Raw genomic sequence first — 21,228 nt, forward strand, 5'->3', positions numbered from 1 at the left:
GCAGTGCTCATGCTGCAGGCTGGCCTGTGACAGGAACAGAGTGCATGGCAGGGAGTCATGCTCCTTTGCAGCCCCACAGGATCCAATTTCAGTACTATTCCTGTAGTAAGTAAATCCGGGGTCACATCATCGGTGCCTTATTTCCCTAAGGATGATTGTTTCTTACATCTACAAATAGAATGAATCTAGTTTTTAGAGTTCCCATCCTTCATTTTTCAGAGAAGGAATTTTCAGCAGAAATTGATCCCAAGAAAGGAGAAAGGAAGTGATAAGGGAAGGAATGGCTAGCTACCATATAACAAGTCTGCTTTTTGGGATCCTCTATAAAGGAATGTCTGGGACAGAGTTGAAGCACTGGGCAGGCAATAATCTATACAGTATAGAATAACTGGAGAGTGAAGATAGATTGGGTTCCCACTTGCGGCTTTAAAGATTTCTGGCATTTATTTCTAAATACTTGATTCCTTTTTTCCAAGGCAAATATTGGCACATGTGGTCTGACTTCAGGGAAGAGAATTTTAAGTGATTCTTGCTCTATCTGCATATTACCCTTCACAGCCGCTGAAGCCCTTCACTTTTTGCAGCAGTAGAGAGTCCAGTAATAGAGGTCCATGAGAAGTGGCTTGTACAATGCTGATCTATTTTATCATCTCACTTGTAAACAAAGTAAAAACCCTTCTGAGCAAGAACTTAATTGTAACCCAGCATGAAAAAGGTCGTGATTGATCCAGGGATTCCTTGAAAATACCAGTTTGTGTTCTGTTTTAAAACCCAATTCTGGTTTTCTCTGTTCATGTATATCTTTAGTAAGAGCGCAATAAATTACAGAGGTCCCTGGGTGGTGCAAATGGTTTGTGCCTAACTACTAAAGGTTGGCAGTTCAGACACACCAAGCAGTGCCATGGAAGAGGGGCCTGGGGATCTGCTTCCATATAGGCTACAGCCGAGAAAACTACAGAGCAGTTCTACTCTGTAGCACGTGGGGTTGCTGAGGGTCATAATTGACTCTACAGCCGCTGGTTTTGGTACCAAGTGCTATAGATTGGGGGTACAAAAATGAATGATATTTGTTGTCAAAGGATTTTTCACATGATACTATACAAACACATTTAAAAATCTCCATCTCTTTGTAATACAGAGAGGTTAGCTTTGCCTGGGAAAAGAGTGGCGAAATACCTGGTCAGAGTACCATTTATCCAAAGAATCCGTGTTCAGCATGAGCTGACTGCTCCCTCGCTATATGGATAAGTATCTAAGGTACTTACTTTTCAAGATTGCCAGCTATCAAGGAGTGAAGGAGTACAAATTGTTTGTAATAGCCTTTGATTTGGGCCAAGTGAGGGAGTTGGTATACTTGACAAACCCAGGGCTCTCTGATCTCTAGACCTGAAGCAGCCTTATCTGAACTCCAAATCTTAGGACACTGATAACCATTACTGAACCGGACTGTGCGGTAGGCATCTGTGTGGACCTCTCACCTGGTAGGTGTCATCTGATAAGAAAGAAGACAGGTCGTTTTAATCTCTTGGGATCATCACAGAAAATTGCAGCCCCTACTGAATTCCAGGGTGGAAACAGATTTTTCAACCAAGGTGGTTCTTGATCCCAACTGTTGATTTAGGTCATTTTTCCTAGTCTGGAGTTTTGGGAAAGAACCTTGAAAACCCTATGTGATTTTGCAGCGTTAGATCTGGGGGGACCGTTGGGGCAAAGCACAAGTGGCAGTTCTTTGTTGTGTTTTGCATTTCATGGGATTTATTGAAATAATAATTCACTGTAATTGTGCAGTGTCCTGGCCAGTGTCGGGCAGCTGTGCTTCTACTTTGGTTAATTTTATTTTCTCTGAAGAAAGAGGCACAATTTAATTTCGGCCTCAGGCATATTAAAGCTTATGCATTAGTTAATTCGTATGCTCCTACATTAAAAGCCTTGAGTAAATGAGTAAAATGGACAGATGCTCAGCTTTGATTCTTTTGCAACAGAAAGATCAGACTTTGGTATGGCATCGTTGGATTTCATAGGCTCTCTGGTGTGTTAGTAAACCTAAATGAATGCTGCCTTTAGTTTTTCCAACGTAGTAAGACCCGGGGTAAGAACGTCAGGACTGCCATAAAGCCTATTGTATTAAAAATTTGAGTTAAATACAATGGTTCTTAATAAAGAACGCACTAATGAACGCAGGCACTACTTTGTGATGCTCAGGAAGTGTTTAATATGCATAGAAAGGTAAACTATATACTATATACTAAGACAAACATTTGGCTAACTGATGCTAAATAAGAACTGTTTGTACCTGCTCTGACTTACCTACAAATTTGACTTACAGACTTGGAAACAGATCGCGTTCATAAGCCGGGGCCGCCTGTATACATAACCATGTACGTGATTCGTGCTGCAGATGGAATCAGGAAGCAGTACAGTGTTGAAGCCATTAATTTGTCTTTCTGATCCCTGTACTTTATTTCATGTGTTTACATTACATACTTCTTCTATTCACTGTGAAAGAAAAAGTTAAATAAATCTAGGCAGTTTGACTTTCCTTTTCTTAAGGTGACCTTTTCTGCTTTGCTTCTAGCTTTTAAATCTTTGTTGGACGTTGGAAGCTGAAGGAGCTCACTTTCCCTCATTTCCCTCCAGTGTATAGACCTACCTTCTACAAGCCAAGTAGTCCAAAATGTTTATCTTGAAAACGTTAGGGTTAGTTTTATTTTACCTGTAGAAAAACAAGCACAGTAGGAAGTATTTGATGTTGCCCCTAAAAGAGATAAAATTCCTGTGTTCATTTTATGTTTTTGGATTAAGAATCTCTGGGATGTGGAAATCTAATTTTCATAGAAATTCTGATTCAGTTTTATCTAACATTTGGGTAATTTCTCCCCTTGTCAGGAGCAGTAAAACTGGTTTTTGCAAATGAGTTCCTAACATCATTCCTATACCTTACACTTTCTATCCAATAACTTCTACTTGCCATCTGGTTTTCTACCATTGCTTATCATTTTTCTTCTCATATAACCCAAAATGATTTAAAATTTTTAAAATATTTTCTCTGAAGTTGTTTTTGGAAAGGATGCTTTTATTAATATAATTCCGGGAGGGAGAAGTCTACACCTTAATGAGTTCCTTTCCCCTTGGCAAGCATGTCAGCCTTCTTCTGTTAACTCTTATTTTTAGGGCTAGCCCAGCTTTCCCTCTTCTGTGAAGCCTTTCTAGACTTCTCCTGAGTCCTGTAATTACTACTTTTTCGGAACCCTCTTGAGCACCATCTCAGTTACTACTGAGACACAGTGCTATAACAGAAATACCAGAAGTGGATGACTTTAACAAAGAGAAGTTTATTTCTTCACAGTAAAGTAGGCTAAAAGTTCAAATTCAGGGCACCAGCTCCAAGGGAAGGCTTTCTCTCTCTGTAGGCCTTCTCATCAATCTTCCCCCAAAGAGCTTCTCTGCACAGGGACCCCAGCACTGCTTTCTTGGTGGTATGAGGTCCTCCACTCTCTGCTTGCTTCCCTCTACAGCTGTGAACCAAAAGCTCAGCAGTTCGAATCCGCCAGGTGCTCCTTGGAAACCCTATGGGGCAGTTCTACTCTGTCCTATAGGGTAGATGGCACTGGGTTTTTTGTTTTTTTAAGATAAAAGGTAGTGCAGGCCACACCCCAGGGAAACTCCCTTTGCCTTGGATCAGGGATGTGACCTTAGTAAGGGTGTTAGAATCCCACCCTAATCCTCTTTAACATAAAATTACAATCACAAAATGGAGGACAACCACACAATACTGGGAATCATGAACCGGCCAAACTGATAACACACATTTTGGGGGGAACATAATTCAATCCACGACAAGTACCTATTGTCTTTACCAGAGGCATGAAACCTTAACGTTATAAACCTTGTAAACCTGTCTCCCAAGAACATTGTTGGTATGTCCAGGAGCAAAGACCATGTCATGCTTCTGTGTATTTCTAGTGCTCAACACAGTACAGTTCTCTGAACATTTTGGTACTGTACACGTTCATTGACAATGATTAAGAAAGAAAAGTAAAAAGAAACCAGAAACTGATACATAGTTGTTACCTTCTATCTGGCATAGATATTTAGACCACAGAAAATACAGCAAGTCATAAAGCCTGTAAAACTCAAGGGACAATTTGGAAGATGTGAATGAGACTGAATATGTATATATTTTAAATTTTTTCTTGAAGTTTGCAGGCTTCCACATAAAAGCAGATTCCTCAGGGTAGCTTCTAAATAAAGATGGAGTGCCTATATTGAATATTTCTGTTATTACTTGATTTTGGAGGGTCAGGCATAGCTCAGGAGACCTTGTGAATGAGTTTAGGTCAGAAAGCTTCTCCTCCAGGTGTCAGAAGGTGCTCGGGTCTGACCAGCTAGGACTGTTAGGAAAAGGAAGTCCAGCTTCCAGGTGACTTTGTAATGATAAATTCAAATTCAGTAATACTAAGAAGCAAGTGATTTTTTTAAAACTGAAAACTGTTTTGGTTGCCCTCAACAGTGGAATTCTGCATAGACCTGACATTTAAATTATAACTAAAAACTTTGATGAATCAGAGTAATGAAATGAGGGAAATTTGGATTAGGGATATGAGATTATGGAATTGTAGTGATAACGGCAGACTGGAAGTTTTCTGTTTAGTTTCTTAGAATAAATAGCTTGTGTTTAAATTAATGACTGGCTTAGATACCATTTTACTTGAGTATGAGCTTTTTCCTCGCCTAAAATTTTAGTGAATTTCCAGCTATCTTCATAAAATACTGCAAGGTGGCATGGTTTTTTTTTTTGGTTTGTTCTTGTTTCCAGTTTCTGGGCTTGTTTTTCTGTCATCTCATGCCTGTAGATGAAGGTATAAACCAGGTGACTTCTGAATGTTCCTAAAACCTAAATTTAAGACAAACTTCTCTAACAAGAGTTTTTTCCAGTCCTGCAACCATGTGTGCTTTACATGGGCTCCCTTTGACCGTCATTCATCTACAGCACCAGAATTTAGCAACTGGTGCCCTTGGCCTGTAATTTATCATTTTAACTCTTGGATAGCAAGTTGCCAAATGAAAAGGGTATACTTTTTGGTTGGTTGTTTTGTTAGCTGCTTCAGCAGCCTTGTGTTCCACATTGAAGAAGATGTAACCTACAGAGCAGTGAATCTCAACTGTAGCTTCACATGAGAATCACCTGAGTAGCCTTTAAAAACTTGCCACTGTTGGTTGACCTCCAGAAATTCGGACTTAGTGATGCAGGGTAGACCCATGTATCAGTATTTTTTTTTTTTTTTTTTAATCTCTAGGTGGTTTTTTTAAGGTGCAGCTAGAGTTGAGCACTACTAGTATTAATAAAGAGTAAGAGCAAACTATTATACCTAAGGTCGAATGTTTGATGTCTTTCCTAATTATGACCCCTGGCTACCCAGGACTCCATCTAGGCCTCTTCCTCTCCCCAGATCCTTCTCTCTACTCACTTCTGCATATCAAACCTTACTTGCCCTAGCTCCTGTTTCCTCTGGGCCATGCCTTCCGGGGAAACAATTAACTAATATGGTACTGAAGTACACTAGTGGATGTTAATAATTTACTGTAGCTCTCTTCCCATTGATCTTCCCAGTACATTGGAATGTTAACACATCTGAAAAAAAAAAAAAGACTATAACAAATTCAGTGCCATTTTATTTATTTATTAGGTAGGGGTAGAGTTTGAGCAGGCAGACCCAGCCTTCAGGAAGACTGCCTGACCTTCGAATTCAACCCTATTGCTTGGCACTGCTTGACTTCCTCAGATAAGGACCTGTGGCTATCATGAGTGGAAGAATGGAAAAAAAACAGTATGTGGGTACAGTGGGGTACCTCCTTTGTACAGTTTTTTTTCTTTTTTTTAAATGCTTAGCTCTAGTTATTTGAGATCGAGTACAAAGAAGACCCTGCTTTCCTTTTGGTATTCTGCTACACAGTCTACCACAGAGAGACCTTCTCTGGAGCTGTTGCGACCCCATCAGACATGAGAGCAAAGGTTAATCTCATTTTGAGAGAAATGGCCTGAAATGTGTTCACTCAACAAGAAAACACTGTGTGTGATTGGATAGCTGATCTTACCTCTTTCTTGTCTCCCTATAATGATATGGCTCTAAGCCTCCCTGGTACGTCCTATGATATGTTCCCTTACTTTTTTATTGTTAACCAAATATTTGTGGAGATACGCAGAAAAGGAGGCTGGTTTTTCAGTGCTGCATTTATAAAGGCATTGTATGGGACTTTTTTTTAACTCAGCCCTTTCCCCTCACTTTGAACCTTTTTCTATAATTGTATTCCCACAGTCTGTGATTACTGGAGATATTTGGAAAATAGCACTAAAGTTTTAATCTGTTGCCACTTTGCTTGTTTTTTACTCCCAAGTATCACTCTCTGAAAACGTCCCATTATTCCTTAAGGCAACCTTGCCTGCAGTGCCACACAGAGACTTCCCCAGTGTCCAGCAGAGGGCATCCTATTCCCACAAAAATGTGACAGCCCCTTTCCCTCCAGGGAAAGTACTGGCCGTATAATTGGTGTAGAAATTCCCCTTTAGATTTAAATATCTGAGTTGCGTTTCTTTAGGATCTGTCTCTACATTGCACTCCTATATTGCTATAATTGAAAAAAATTTCCTGAAAAAAACCATCGTCACAACTTGCCAGGGGATGAGTTATACGTCACAGCAGCAATTCCCTGTTTGGTAGACTATGTACAAACAATTCATCAAAACTTCTCTGTTAGTTTCAGCTCCATTTGGCATGACCTTGATTGTATCCACAGGTAGTAAAATATGTGTGTTTGGTTGAGAAGGGGATGTACTATTTTGGGGGACAATTACCAGCCAATTGCCCATTTTCAAGGTTCCAAACATGAGCAAACCACGTCATACACACAGCCCAACCTTTGCCTCTGATAGCTTATTGATATTGTCAAAGGCAACCTAAAAGACATAAGAATATCCAGGGTTCTCCCCTCCTTCAGATGCCAATACATTATCAGTACCACAGTAGCTCCATGGAAGGCGGTAACTTTTAGTGGGGCATGACCCCTTGTCGGGAAACCCTGGTGGCATAGTGGTTAACAGCTATGGCTGCTAACCAAAAGGTCAGCAGTTTGAATCCACGAGGCGCTCCTTGGAAACCCTATGGGGCAGTTCTACTCTGTCCTTTAGGGTTGCTATGAGTTGGAATTGACTTGATGGCAATGAGTTTGTTTGTTTGTTTTTGTTTTTGAGCCCCCATCAAATACAGGGCCTTCCTCCGGCCTAGCCCATGGGACAAAAATCAAACTTTTGCAAAAGGAAGTAGAATTTGCATTTCAAGAGTCTTGAGGACCAGACAACTTCAGCTATGCCAGATGTGGAATGGGATTCCCTTCTTTCTGCATGTAACACCTGATACCCTCCTTTGGACTCAGTCTTACAGCCGTATGAGGAATGTATGGTTTATTTTTTTACCCTCTAGATTGTCAGGTTTGCTTTGCGAAGAAGTAATATGAACAATAGCTAACGCATCCTAAGCATTTACTATGTGCGAGGAATATTTTGAGTTGCTTTTTCCTTATGTAGCCTTTAAAACAACTTTATGAGGGAGGTAACTATTATTATTTTAACAGATGAGGAAACATGCTCAGAAATATTGAGTGTCTTGCCCAAGATGATATAGGTAGAAAGTTGCAGACCTGGGATTCAAACCCAAAGAGTCCAACTCCAGAGCCTTTCTTTTAACCATGACTTTATAGTCTCTGGAGTGCTGGTGGTGCAGTGGTTAAGAGCTCAGGCTCCTAAACAAAAAGTTGGAAGTTCTAATTCACCAGCCACTCCTTGGAAATCCTATGAGGCAGTTCTTCTATGTCCTATAGGGTTGCTGTGAGTTGGAATCAACTTGATGGCAACGGGTTTTTTGGTTTTTATAGTCCCTATTTCATGGACTCTTTGAATTCCAGAACCCATGTTATGGATTGAATTGTGTCCCTACCAAAATATGTGTTGTAAATCCTAACGCCTGTATTTGTGGATATAATCCAATTTGGGTATAGCATTTTCTCTGTTAGGTTAATAAGGCCAAATCAGTGGAGGATGTCTTAAACAAATCACCTTTTCATATTAACCCAATATAAAAAAAGCAGAATAGGTACAGAGAACCAAAACCCATTGGTGTCAAGTCAATTCCAACTCATAGTGACACTATAGGACAGGGTAGAGCTGCCCCGTAGAGTTTCCAAGGAGTGCCTAGTGGGTTCAAACTGCCAACCTTTTGGCTACTAGCCATAGCACTTTACCACTACACCACCAGGGTTTCCAGGTATGGAGAAGAAAAATGCGGAAGATAGATGCCACATGAAGACTGCCAAGGAACTAAGGACCAGAAGCTGAAAAAGGCAAAGATCTCCCCGAGCTGCCAGAGAGAGAACCTTTCCCCTAGAGCCAGTGCCCTGAATTTGGACTTTCAGCCTATTACTGTGAGAAAATGACTCTCTGTATTCATGAAAACCACCCACTTGTGGTGTTTCTGTTAGAGCAGCACTAGGTAAGTAAGACAGACCCTGACCTCCTTTGCTGAGTATTGCGATGGGGGATCTGGAAGGACTAGATGGGCAGAGGGATGGGAACAGGACCCAGTCAAGTTGTTTCACCTTTTTACCACTTTCTTAATCTGCTACCAGTACCTGCAACTGGGAGGTTGTCCTAGTAAGTGTGCAGATAGTGTGTTCAGCCTTTGTAGGGACTTTTCTAAGACACAGTGGTCCCCAGCTAATATTTAATCACACTGCTAGATCATAGAGGGTGCTGATTTCCTGAAGTCCTAGAAGTTAGTGGAAGTTCTGGTTTCTGATTACAGTCACAGCTGGGTTTCTGCCAAGATGTGAATGACGTGTCCAGGAAATCTTGGCACTGCTCCTTTCTTATTCCTGTGACCTTTCTCCTAACAGTTTTGCTGAGCTGGCCCAAAAAGGAAGTGGGAAAGGATACCCTTTTCAGGGGAGACTACAGGGAAAAGCTTTCAGGGGACTAGGAATATTTTAAGTAAGCTCTGCGGCTACTAAATCAAATCTCTGTCAGACCAGAGCCTGGGGACCATGTGACCAGCTGTGGAAAGCTACTACTTCTGTTGGCTGGGTCTAGGACAAAACACGGGGCTTACAAAAATAAGAGGAAGGAAATCTGGACCCTGTTCTGTGGACATAGCAGGTCTGGAAAGGAATAAGCTGGGCAGGAGGAGTCTGTTACATATATATCAATGGACAGCATGGAGAAGACCAGCCAGGGGAGGTAGAGTACAGTTTGCAGAATGGTAACCAAGAACCAAAGGTTTGTTTGTCTGAATAGGTAATAATTTTCATGGTACAAAATTCAAAAAGCCTAAATGCAATATGGTATCCAGGATTGGATCCTGAAACAGAAAAAGGACATTAGTGGAAAAACAGACGAAAATTGAGTAAACTCTGAAAAAAGTCTGGAGTTTAGTAAATAGTAAGAGATAAAAAAAAAAAGTACAAATGGATATATTGTACACTGAAATATCTCTCTTCCACCTCTGTTCCCCAGGTACCCTTTTACTTTTCCACAATCAGCCAGTGTTATTAGTCTTGTGTGTCCTTCTAGAGACACGTGTGTGTGCATTCTATTTTATATAAATGGTAACATGCTATATACACTGTTCTGCCCCCCCTTTTAAAAAAAATATAATATCATTTTAATATAAAATACTGAGAAGCAAGCTAAACAACCCTGGTGGCACAATAGTCAAGCAATTGGCTGCTAACCCAAAGGTCAGAGGTTCAAACCCACTAGTGGCTCCATCAGAGAAAAGACCTAGTGATCTGCCCCTGGACAGATTAAAATGTAGGAAACCCTATGGGGCAATTCTATAGGGTTGCTATGAGTCAGAATCGACTTGACAGTACACAACAACAACAGGAGCAATCTATTATTTCTGAACATTTTCAGCTGAAATTATAGTGCATGACTTCAGTAGTGGTGTATACCTAGGTTTTTCACTTAGTACTGTAAGGAAGGGTTTTTGTTGAGCTATGTAGCGCGTCCAGCAAGATAACCAGGGGTTCCGTCCAGAGAACATTAGAGTTCATAATTGGACTCAAAGGCTTAAGACTTTGGAGAAAAGTCATCATGCCCGTATAACCTCCAGGTTAAAAAAAAATCTACCCCTGTGGTCAGAGGAAGTACTAATTGATTGAGACCGCTCTTTTGGGGGAGGTGGAGATTTGCAGGCCTTGAGCATATGGTAATAAATAACACAATTCTAACATTTGCATAGTGCTTTGCATTATAGGGAAACCCTGGTGGTGTAGTGGTTAAGAGCTATTGCTGCTAACCAAAAGGTTGGCAGTTCAAATCCACCAGGCCTTCTTGGAAACTCTATGGGGCAGCTCTACCCTGTTCTGTAGGGTCACTATGAGTTGGAATCAACTCAGTGCCAGTGGGTTTGGTTTTTTGGTTTTTACGTTATAGATCTTATTCCTCACAACAATCGGGAGAGAGAAGTAGGATAAGGTTTGCTCCTATTTTACCAACAAAACCTCCTGGAAGGCCCTGAGCCAGGTCTTCTGACTTGAAATCCCCTACCCTTTTCATTCTTTCACACTGATCCTTTCTGTTATCAAAGCTCAGTTGATTGGAATGTTTTCTTACCTCACCTACTTCCTCAGAGATAGTAACTACTAACGGCAAATATTTGAGGACTTTTTTTTTTCATTGTAGTATAATCATCAAATTTGGGAAAGATAACATTGATACAATGCTATCATCTAATACACCATCCATATTCAAATTTGGTCAGTTTGCCAATAATGTCCTTTATAGCACTCAGGCTGCATTGCATTCAGTTGTCAGGTCTCTTCCAACCAAAAACCCATTGCTGTTGAGTTGATTCGGAACCACAACAACCCTACAGAACAGAGTAGAGCTGCCCCATAGGGTTTCCAAGGAGCAACAGATGGATTTGAACTGCACTTAACCACTGCACCACCAGGGCTCCATGTCTCTTTGGTATCCTTTAATCTGGAGAGTTCTTTTACCTTCCTTTGTCTTTCATGATATTGACAGTTTTTGTTTTTAATTATTATTGTGGTAAATATATATGTAACAAAACATTTGCCATTTCAACATTCTTCCCATGTACAGTTCACTGACGTTAATTGTTCAACATGTTGTTCAACCATCATCTTTATCTGTTGCCAAATTTTTCCAATCCACAGGCACAGAAACCGAGATTCAGAGTTATTTGCCCAAAGTCACACAGCTGGTACAGTAAGACCTGCAAAAGCCGAAACCTGTGTGAGGCAGAAACCTGTGGGAGAAGGAAAACTCAAATATCTTCCAGTAACAGAGAAGGATAGAAAAGTCAGACTGCACTCTGTAAGGTGGAAAACTTACGAGACCCGGAAAAACAAGGCAGTCCTGTTCCCACTCTCACAGGCTTCACTGTAATTGGCAGATCTGGGATTTAAATCTAGATCTTCTTGATTCCAGAGTATACTCTCTTAACCATTGTATACACTGTCCTGAACCAAAACTGATTGCCTCATTTCTTTGCTTTTCTCTTCCCAAGACTTCAAGCTAAGTTTTGCTCTGGAATTCCAATACTTTTTTATATATAGTGGTGAGCTGTGGAATGGAGGTAAGGGATGAAGTAGAGAGCAGTGACAATTTACAAGCAAGAATCCCTGATTATGTTCCACAGCTTCTTCTGAGTCACTGTGTAACTCCAGATAAAGTCTTATTCTCGTCATAGTATTCCCATCCATAAAAATGGAATGGAAAAATGTGCCACAAAGAAAGCAGAGAGAGAGGAAGACGGTAAAAATATTGATGCTGAAAAGTTGGGTCCACAGAATGAAGACTTTTTTGTATAAATATAAATTCAAGATAGCATTGATGCTATGGTGATCATTGTTATTCTGCAATGAATTAAATATAGACCTGGGCTTCAGCTTACCAGGTTCATCTTGGTAAATGTAGATGGTTGGAAATGGCCTCCACGTGCCTCAGTTTTTCTTTCTGTGAATGAATGGAGCCATCCACCACCCTCTTGACGGCCCTTGACTGGGGCAGTACTTTGGGTCTGCCCTGGGCAAACCACTCACAGGTGTCTCTCTCCTGACTCTGCCTTCTAGCCAAGCGAGCAGGGTGACTCTGTGGAGCAGAATACCGCTTGAATGAAAGCCTTCTTTTTTTTTCATTTTGATTGCTGAATCATATGGTATTTCAATTTCTATCTTTCTAAGGAAGTGCAATATTATTTTCCAAAACGGTCATATCATTTTGCATCCCCACCAGCAATTGAAAGTCTGTTTTTAAAGTTATGTGGACTCTAAGGAGCCCTGGTGGTGCAGTGGTTAAGAGCCCAGACTGTTAACTGAGAAGTCAGCAGTTCCAATCCACCAGCTGCTCCTTGGAAACCCGAATGAGCAGTTCTACTCTGCCCTTGGAGTTGGAATCGACTGCACAGCAACAGTTTTTTTTTTTTTGTGGATAGTAAGGAAGAGCAAACTAAGTAAATGTGAAGCATGGGGGCTGAGAGGACAGTAATGACATCATTTAGACTTCATCAGGACTGATGCCTTTCTGTGGTGATGTCGAGAGCTGTCACCAACACAGGGGTGGATGAATCAGCCTGTGTTTCCCCATATTCTTGACACACTGTCTTATTGGAACCAGGCAAGACTAACCCTGTCTATCCTTGACTCACTGGATGAGGGAACTGTATGTGGGTGTCAGAACCACAGCTTTTGTGCTGAGAATGTCGCATTGTTTCCCCAGGGCTGCCTTAAATCTTCAGCCTAACCTCAGCTGTTGCTTCTGGCTCTCCCTGGTTATTAGACTCTTGGTGTGTGTGGGAAGGGGAGAATGACTGACCAGAGGGAGTGACAGAGAGGAAAGGAGAAAGTGGAAACAGTACAGTGCCACATTACTGTATCTGCAGTGGCCTTGCTGACTTGCAAGAATCCAGCAAAAGAGAGATTATTTTTTTTAATTTGGCAAAACCCACAACCAATAGGGCAGTTCTGTTTATTGACAAACATTTGCTTTTTCTGGACAGAGGTGACCTCCAAAGACTCTTTTTAGACTCTGCCTGAAGCAGATGTTTACTTACATGGAAATTATTTCGTTGAATGAGTGTTTTAAATCAGTGACTTCCAAATGTCAGCGACATTAGAATCACCACTCTCAGGGATTCTCTTCCTGTAGGTCTGGGGTGGAGGCAGTGCCAGGTTAAGGGATGTGAGGGCCCTAAATGCTGATAATCTGTGGTGCCCCCTCCTCTGCTTATTCACACATTCAAACAGGATATCTGAGTAATATATGTACACGTATATGTACGTGTGTGTGTGTCTTAGCTATCCATGATGTAGCTTCTTGAGTGTTACTATAACCAAATCACCAAAACCAAACTCATTGCCATCAAGTTGATTCCACCTCTTAGGACAGGGTAGAACTGCCTTATAGGGTTTTCAGCGAGTGGCTGGTGGATTCAAACTGCCGACCTTCTGGTTAACAGCCGTAGCTCTTAACCACTGCACCACCAGGGCTATAATACTAGTAATTGAATGCCAAAGTGGCATATGCCAACTTAGAGGAATGAGATGTACTGGATTATAAAATTTTTACTATATACCACATTTTCTTCCAAAAGAGTATTCCACCTATTCTACAACAGAGAAAATGAGTCAGCGAACTTAGTTGTTTCAACAATCAGTGTAAAATTCTGTTGATCTCCCAGAATGAAAAATTGACTTTCGCCAGCTTTGCTTTAAATGGCTCACACTTCACTTTTTATTTCTTTGTGGAATTGTTCAACTCCCATATTTGGAGATATGTACATAATTGATGTAACAACAGCACCACTTCTCAATGAGCAAGTTTGTATTGTGAGCAATAACAATATCAATCAATTTCTTAAAAGAAAGTCAGTCTGAAGGTAAGTGGAAAACACATTTATGTGATTTTTGTTATCTAAATATTCATGTAATTTATAATTTGTTCTGGTAAAATGTAAATGTAATTTTCTGATAAATACCCTTTGTTGCTTTCTTGGAAGATGAATTTAGAAACACACTTATTGCTGCAAAACAGAAACGTATTTTGTATGATAAATAAGTATTGAATTTTGCAATTCTCTTAATGTTCCTAACACCTTATTAGCATATACAGAGTAATATTAAGCACTGTGTCCCATGGAACAGACAATAAAAAACAAAATTCACTTGATACATAAATTGAAACTTTCCCTGTTAGATAAATATTAATATTTCTAGTATTTTGGACATTTGCTATATTAGTATTATATTAAATTACTACCCATGTTAGTATTATATTAAATGTATGCTAGATTTCATCTGCATGTATGCCAAACATATTTCAAAGTTATAAATATTGTTGTTTACAAAACCTAGGAACTAACTGTGCATAGATGCTATACAATTAAAAAATAATTCGACTGAACTCATTGAACTCACTTTTGTGCATCATCTGGGACTGGAGTTCCCATTGGTTGCTTACCAGGACATGCATAACAGCATACCCTTATGTTTGCATCATGGCAAAGACCATTGCTGGCCCTCCTGGATGGAGCTGCTGGATTAGCAGATGTGGATGTACAAGATGGTTCTCTTAAGATGGATTTAAAAAAAAAAACAAACCCATTGCCGTTGAGTTCATTCTGACTCATGGCAACCCTATAGGACAGAGCAGAACTGCCCTATAGGGTTTCCAAGGAGCACCTGCTGGATTCCAACTGCTGACCCTCTGGTTAGCAGCTGTAGCTCTTAACCACTACTCCGCCAGGGTTTCCCAAAATGGGTCAGGGGCCTGTTACCTATTCATATAATCCATCCTTGCCGATTAACCACTCAGGTTGGATTCAGTTGCATACTGGATGAATGTAGCAAGAGTTAGACTTGACAGCCCATACCCACCTCTTATTTATTAGAGGCAAAACCACCCACTGCCGTCGAGTTGATTCTGACTCATAGATTTATTAGAAAGAAATAGTATATTCCCAAGAGACTTGCCAAGATAAGGAGTTTCAATCACACAAGAGGGGACAGTATGAGACAGATGTCAATGAAGGTGTTGACGTGGTAGGGGCCTCATAGCTTAAACAAACTAGCACATGGGTGCCCTGGTGACCCAGCATGAACTTTATTTCTGGCTGGCACATTCTCATGCTGCAGCTAGTATCAACTTCATTTAGTGCCCTCCCAGTTCCCTTCTACTGCGGCACTCGCTTTTCCTTGTGTCCTGTCTCCCTGGCATCTGTGGGTCTTTGCTCTGGACAACTGGTGCCCCTGTTTTGTTGATGCCCTAAGCACCTGCTTACCTTACTTATTGAGTAAGCCATCCCTGGGTGGAGGTCAGGAATCCGCATTTTTAACAAGCATCTTAGGTGATCCAGATGGTCAGCAGACCACACTCCCCAAAAGGCTGCCTTAGACTTGGTTATAGTTTCCATTCAGTCCAGTTTTTGAAATAGCCTCTTTCTGTTGAAGTCTGGTTTGTTTCAATCATGTTCTTTATTGAAGGGTTTATTAGCATCTGTTTATTACCTGTTTCATTCTCATAGCATCACAGTAACTAGAGAGGGAACCAGAGGTGATTAGCCTCATTTTATTGGCTGGGGTGAGGTGGACTGGGTTTGAGGCTTAGGGAAAGGAAGATCATGGTGAGTCAGGCAGAGGTAAGAATTGAAATCTACAATTGATGACTCTCAAACCAAGCAATTTTTTTGAGGCCTATTTCCTCAGCTTGTGATTTCATATTTAATCATAGTTATTCCTTAGGTCTCTAATTCATTGTGCTTGGGTAAGTAAAGCATATTGCAGTTTTAAACAACATAGCTTATTATCAATATGCCAGTTTTCAACATATCGAGGCTTGGGTGGAACTGACTTAATCTGCTTCTCAAGAGTTTACTTCCTTCCTCATCTTACATAAAGTATAAGGGAATAGATTTCTCCTGCCCATGCCAACAGGAACTTCCTCTGATCTTCTAACTGGCAAAGCACTAAATTGAAAAACTTGTTAGCTGACTGTTTCTCAAATTTGAGTAGCATATGGATCAATTTTTAAAGGAAAAATAATCCTGAAAGCTCTCCAATTACCGTTGAGTTGATTCTGACCCCAGGGAGACCCCTTATGTGTCAAAGTACACTTCTGCTCCACAGGGTTTTCATCAGCTGATTTTTTTGGAAGTAGATTGCTGGACCTTTCTTCTGAGGGTCTTCAGGGTAGACTTGAACCTCCAACCTTTCTTCTGAGGCTCTTCAGGGTAGACTTGAATCTCCAACCTTTCTTCTGAGGCTCTTCAGGGTAGACTTGAACCTCCAACCTTTCTTCTGAGGCTCTTCAGGGTAGACTTGAACCTCTAACCTTTCTTCTGAGGCTCTTCAGGGTAGACTTGAACCTCCAACCTTTCTTCTGAGGCTCTTCAGGGTAGACTTGAACCTCCAACCTTTCTTCTGAGGCTCTTCAGGGTAGACTTGAACCTCCAACCTTTCTTCTGAGGCTCTTCAGGGTGGACTTGAACCTCCAACCTTTCTTCTGAGGCTCTTCAGGGTGGACTTGAACCTCCAACCTTTCTTCTGAGGCTCTTCAGGGTGGACTTGAACCTCCAACCTTTCTTCTGAGGCTCTTCAGGGTGGACTTGAACCTCCAACCTTTCTTCTGAGGCTCTTCAGGGTGGACTTGAACCTCCAACCTTTCTTCTGAGGCTCTTCAGGGTGGACTTGAACCTCCAACCTTTCTTCTGAGGCTCTTCAGGGTGGACTTGAACCTCCAACCTTTCTTCTGAGGCTCTTCAGGGTGGACTTGAACCTCCAACCTTTCTTCTGAGGCTCTTCAGGGTGGACTTGAACCTCCAACCTTTCTTCTGAGGCTCTTCAGGGTAGACTTGAACCTCCCAACCTTTCTTCTGAGGCTCTTCAGGGTAGACTTGAACCTCTAACCTTTCTTTGAGGCTCTTCAGGGTAGATTTGAACCTCCAACCTTTCTGTTAGCAGCTAAGTGCATTCACCATTCGCACTACCCAGGGACTCCTGAAACAGTCAGATTATTTTTATTACGATGTTACTTAAATTTACAAATACAAACTGGGCTATATAAAGTCCTTTTATGTATAGTTCTTATACAACTAAAAAAAGCAAAGCAGATTAAATACACATGAAACTACAAAAAGAATACCGTCCATATTAGTAACATTATAGTAATTTGACAGATGATGCTGTTTTGCTGGAATTAAACCATCCTTTGTGTAGTGACTATGGTATTGCCTGTCAAAACTCAGTATCTTTCGAGTTCAACATGCCTGTACCACCAAGTGACTTCTGATATCTCAATTTTCTCATGACTTTTCTTCCTTAAAACTACTGAGACAGTGCAGTCCCATGATGTCATTTGGCTTTCATTTTGTGTAGGAAAGCATCATTTTCATTTTAAATCCAGCACTGTGTTTTCTCAATATCCTGGAACAATAATAAGCAGCGATGAAACACACATGCAAATGCAGGGACTGAAGCTGTGTGGTAATACTAAGTTATAAAAGTGGACATCCAAATAATCCAGAATATGTTTATGCAAATCTAAAAAACTTATCAAAGTGAAAACAAAATTAAACCCTAGAATACATCCCCAGACCTAATTTGAGAAATACGGTTCAGGTTCATTGGTTCCCAAACTTTCACTATTGCCAAACACCCTATCTACTGTTTACCTTCAGGAATTCTGTTTTAAAAAAGAAGTCACCTAAATTGCATTTATTAATACTTTACATTTTTATTATTCAGACACATAAAATTACTATTATAGAGCTTTTGATCAGCATATGTAGTTATCTCTTAAATTCCAGTCCAAAATCACAACAGCAAAAAAAGACAGGACCTTCTAGCTATTTTGTACTGCCCTTACAAGGGGAAGGAAACCCTGGTGGTATAATGGGTAAGTGCTACAGCTGCTAACCAAAAGGTCGGCAGTTTGAATTCACCAGGCGCTCCCTGGAAACTCTGTGGGGCAGTTCTACACGCTCTGAGTTGGAATTGACTCGACAGCAGTGGGTTTGGGTTTACGACAGCAAATGAAAACTTTACATTAGGTTTTGTAACACACAGACCATCCGCCCCCCTCACGCCTCCATCCCGTTGCTGCCATTGAGGACTCCTGGAGGCGTACCGAGGCAAACCAAAAAAACCCAAACCCGTTGCTGTCGAATGGATTCCAACTCATGGCGACCCCAAAGAACAGAGTAGAACTGCCCCATAGGGCTTCCAAGGAGTGCCTGGTGGATTCAAACTGCGGACCTTTTGGTTAGCAGCTGTAGCTCTTAACCACTCCACCGCCAGGGTTTCCTTACGGAGGCCAGTGTAGGCTCTTTTTGTACAAGGAAATTAGCCACTCCACCCAATTTGGAATGATTAAGGCTTGTCCTGGTTGCGCTTGCTTGTTTTACTTACACCGTGCTAAAAAAGATAGGATAAATATAACAGAAGGCATCATTCCAGTACCAAGACTGAAAAGAAACACAAAAACAAGAGAGCAGCATGTTTTTAACAGCTTGCGTGGATAAAGTGGAAAAAATATTGACTGGTGAGTTTAGACAGCACTGTTCATTTTCTCTCTCCGCCTGCGTTATTTGTCTTTTGGAGCAGAAGCCAGATACACTAATTCTGGCGGGGAGGCGCCAAGTCCTTCTTCCCCTAGGCCCGGGGCCCTCTCTTGGGCCGGCCCTATGCCTCGGAGGGCACGGTCGGCCTCGGAGGGCACGGTAGGCCTCGGAGGGCACAGTCGGCCTCGGAGCGCACGGTCGGCCTCGGAGGGCACGGTCGGCCTCGGAGGGCACGGTCGGCCTCGGAGGGCACGGTCGGCCTCGGAGCGCACGGTCGGCCTCGGAGGGCACGGTCGGCCTCGGAGCGCACGGTCGGCCTCGGAGCGCACGGTCGGCCTCGGAGGGCACGGTCGGCCTCGGAGCGCACGGTAGCCCTCGGAGGGCACGGTCGGCCTCGGAGGGCACGGTAGCCCTCGGAGGGCACGGTCGGCCTCGGAGGGCACGGTAGCCCTCGGAGGGCACGGTCGGCCTCGGAGGGCACGGTAGCCCTCGGAGGGCACGGTCGGCCTCGGAGCGCACGGTAGCCCTCGGAGGGCACGGTCGGCCTCGGAGCGCACGGTAGCCCTCGGAGGGCACGGTCGGCCTCGGAGCGCACGGTAGGCCTCGGAGCGCACGGTAGCCCTCGGAGGGCACGGTCGGCCTCGGAGGGCACGGTCGGCCTCGGAGCGCACGGTAGCCCTCGGAGGGCACGGTCGGCCTCGGAGCGCACGGTCGGCCTCGGAGGGCACGGTCGGCCTCGGAGCGCACGGTCGGCCTCGGAGCGCACGGTCGGCCTCGGAGCGCACGGTCGGCCTCGGAGGGCACGGTCGGCCTCGGAGCGCACGGTAGCCCTCGGAGGGCACGGTCGGCCGCGGAGGGCACGGTCGGCCTCGGAGCGCACGGTAGCCCTCGGAGGGCACGGTCGGCCTCGGAGCGCACGGTCGGCCTCGGAGGGCACGGTCGGCCTCGGAGCGCACGGTAGCCCTCGGAGGGCACGGTCGGCCTCGGAGGGCACGGTAGCCCTCGGAGGGCACGGTCGGCCTCGGAGGGCACGGTCGGCCTCGGAGGGCACGGTCGGCCTCGGAGCGCACGGTCGGCCTCGGAGGGCACGGTCGGCCTCGGAGCGCACGGTAGCCCTCGGAGGGCACGGTCGGCCTCGGAGCGCACGGTCGGCCTCGGAGGGCACGGTCGGCCTCGGAGCGCACGGTAGCCCTCGGAGGGCACGGTCGGCCTCGGAGGGCACGGTAGCCCTCGGAGGGCACGGTCGGCCTCGGAGGGCACGGTCGGCCTCGGAGGGCACGGTCGGCCTCGGAGCGCACGGTCGGCCTCGGAGGGCACGGTTGGCCTCGGAGGGCACGGTCGGCCTCGGAGCGCACGGTGCGGATCGCTCAGAGGGGTAGGTCCCTGGTCACTTCAGATCACAAGTAGGGTGAATCCCTGCCCCTGCTTCTTTCGGCTGTAATGGCACTCTCAGCCCAACCTTGCCACAACTGGGGTCGGCCGGAGACCTCCACCATCTGAAGAGCGACTGGCTTCCCCGCCTCCACTGTGCACGCGCGCGGGCCTTAGCCCCGCCTCCCTGGACTTGGGGCGTGGCTTGTTATGGGAGGGCGTGGCTTGTCGCGGGAGGGCTGGGCTTGGTGCGGGAGGGCGTGGCTTGGTGCGGGGCGGCGTGCTTGGCGCGGGGCGAGGAAGGGCCTGGACACGGAGCTGGCGGCGGCGACCCGCGGAAGAAGGGAAAACATGGCGGGCGCGGTGGGGTCCGTCAGCGGCTTGGGGGCAGCGGGCGGAGACCTCCACCACCTGAAGAGCGACTCGCTTCCCCGCCTCCACTGAGCCCGCGCGAGCCTTAGCCCCGCCTCCCTGGCCGCGGGGCGTGGCTTGGTGCGGGTGGGCGTGGTTTGGCGCGGGGCGAGGAGGGGCCTGGACACTGAGCTGGCGGCGGCGACCCGCGGAAGAAGGGAAAACATGGCGGGCGCGGCGGGGCCCGGTAGCGGCTCGGGGGCAGCGGGCGGAGACGGAGACGATTCGCTCTACCCGATCGCGGTTTTAATCGACGAGCTCCGCAATGAGGACGTGCAGGTACTGGCTCGGGCTGCGAAGCTGAGGTGGGCCCGGCCGGGCGCGTGGTAGGGAAGCCGGAGGCCGGCGCCGCTGTGGGGGAGGCCCGGACGTTGAGAAAGCCGGGTTTGGAGCAGAAGCTTGAGGGGGAGCAGAGAAGAGACCGGCGAGAGGTTGCGGCGTCCCCGCCCGACCCTCCCGGGGGCGTCTCCGATACCCTTCCTCAAGGACGTCGGCCCGGCCCCCGCCGCATCCGGGGCTGCTGTCGGAGAATCGGCTCCCAGCCTGGGCGCCCCTTCCGGGCGGTGCGGCGGGCGGGCGGTGCGGCGGGCGGGCGGTGCGGCGGGCGGGCGGTGCGGCGGGGGCCGGGGGCCGCCGTCCTCGGTGACCCGCCGTCCTCGGTGACCCGCCGTCCTCGGTGACCCGCCGTCCTCGGTGACCCGCCAGCGGCAGAGGCCGGAGCGGGGGCGGGCGCAGGACGCCGGCGGCCCTCCGACGTGCTGGTGAGATACCTGCGGATAGAAGGAGGGCTGGTGGCCGATAACCTAGGTGAGTC

The 21,228-nt window shown here is 45.0% G+C and overlaps 1 protein-coding gene across 3 annotated transcripts in view; it reads left to right on the top strand.

The window, feature by feature from the left end:
- The first annotated feature begins 20,503 nt into the window (after positions 1-20,503).
- PPP2R1B (protein phosphatase 2 scaffold subunit Abeta) overlaps positions 20,504-21,228 on the top strand; it is a 54,695-nt gene continuing 53,970 nt past the window's right edge. Inside the window, exon 1 of one of the 3 annotated variants that reach the window (XM_049889320.1) lies at positions 20,504-20,693. In XM_049889320.1, coding sequence (XP_049745277.1) covers positions 20,580-20,693 — 114 coding nt within the window. In that variant the 5' untranslated portion in view covers positions 20,504-20,579. The remainder of the gene's footprint in view (positions 20,694-21,228) is intronic. The other 2 variants (XM_049889318.1, XM_049889317.1) reach the window with 2 other exon arrangements.

This window comes from Elephas maximus, chromosome 7, assembly GCF_024166365.1.
Source record: "Elephas maximus indicus isolate mEleMax1 chromosome 7, mEleMax1 primary haplotype, whole genome shotgun sequence".
Classification (NCBI taxonomy): domain Eukaryota; kingdom Metazoa; phylum Chordata; class Mammalia; order Proboscidea; family Elephantidae; genus Elephas; species Elephas maximus.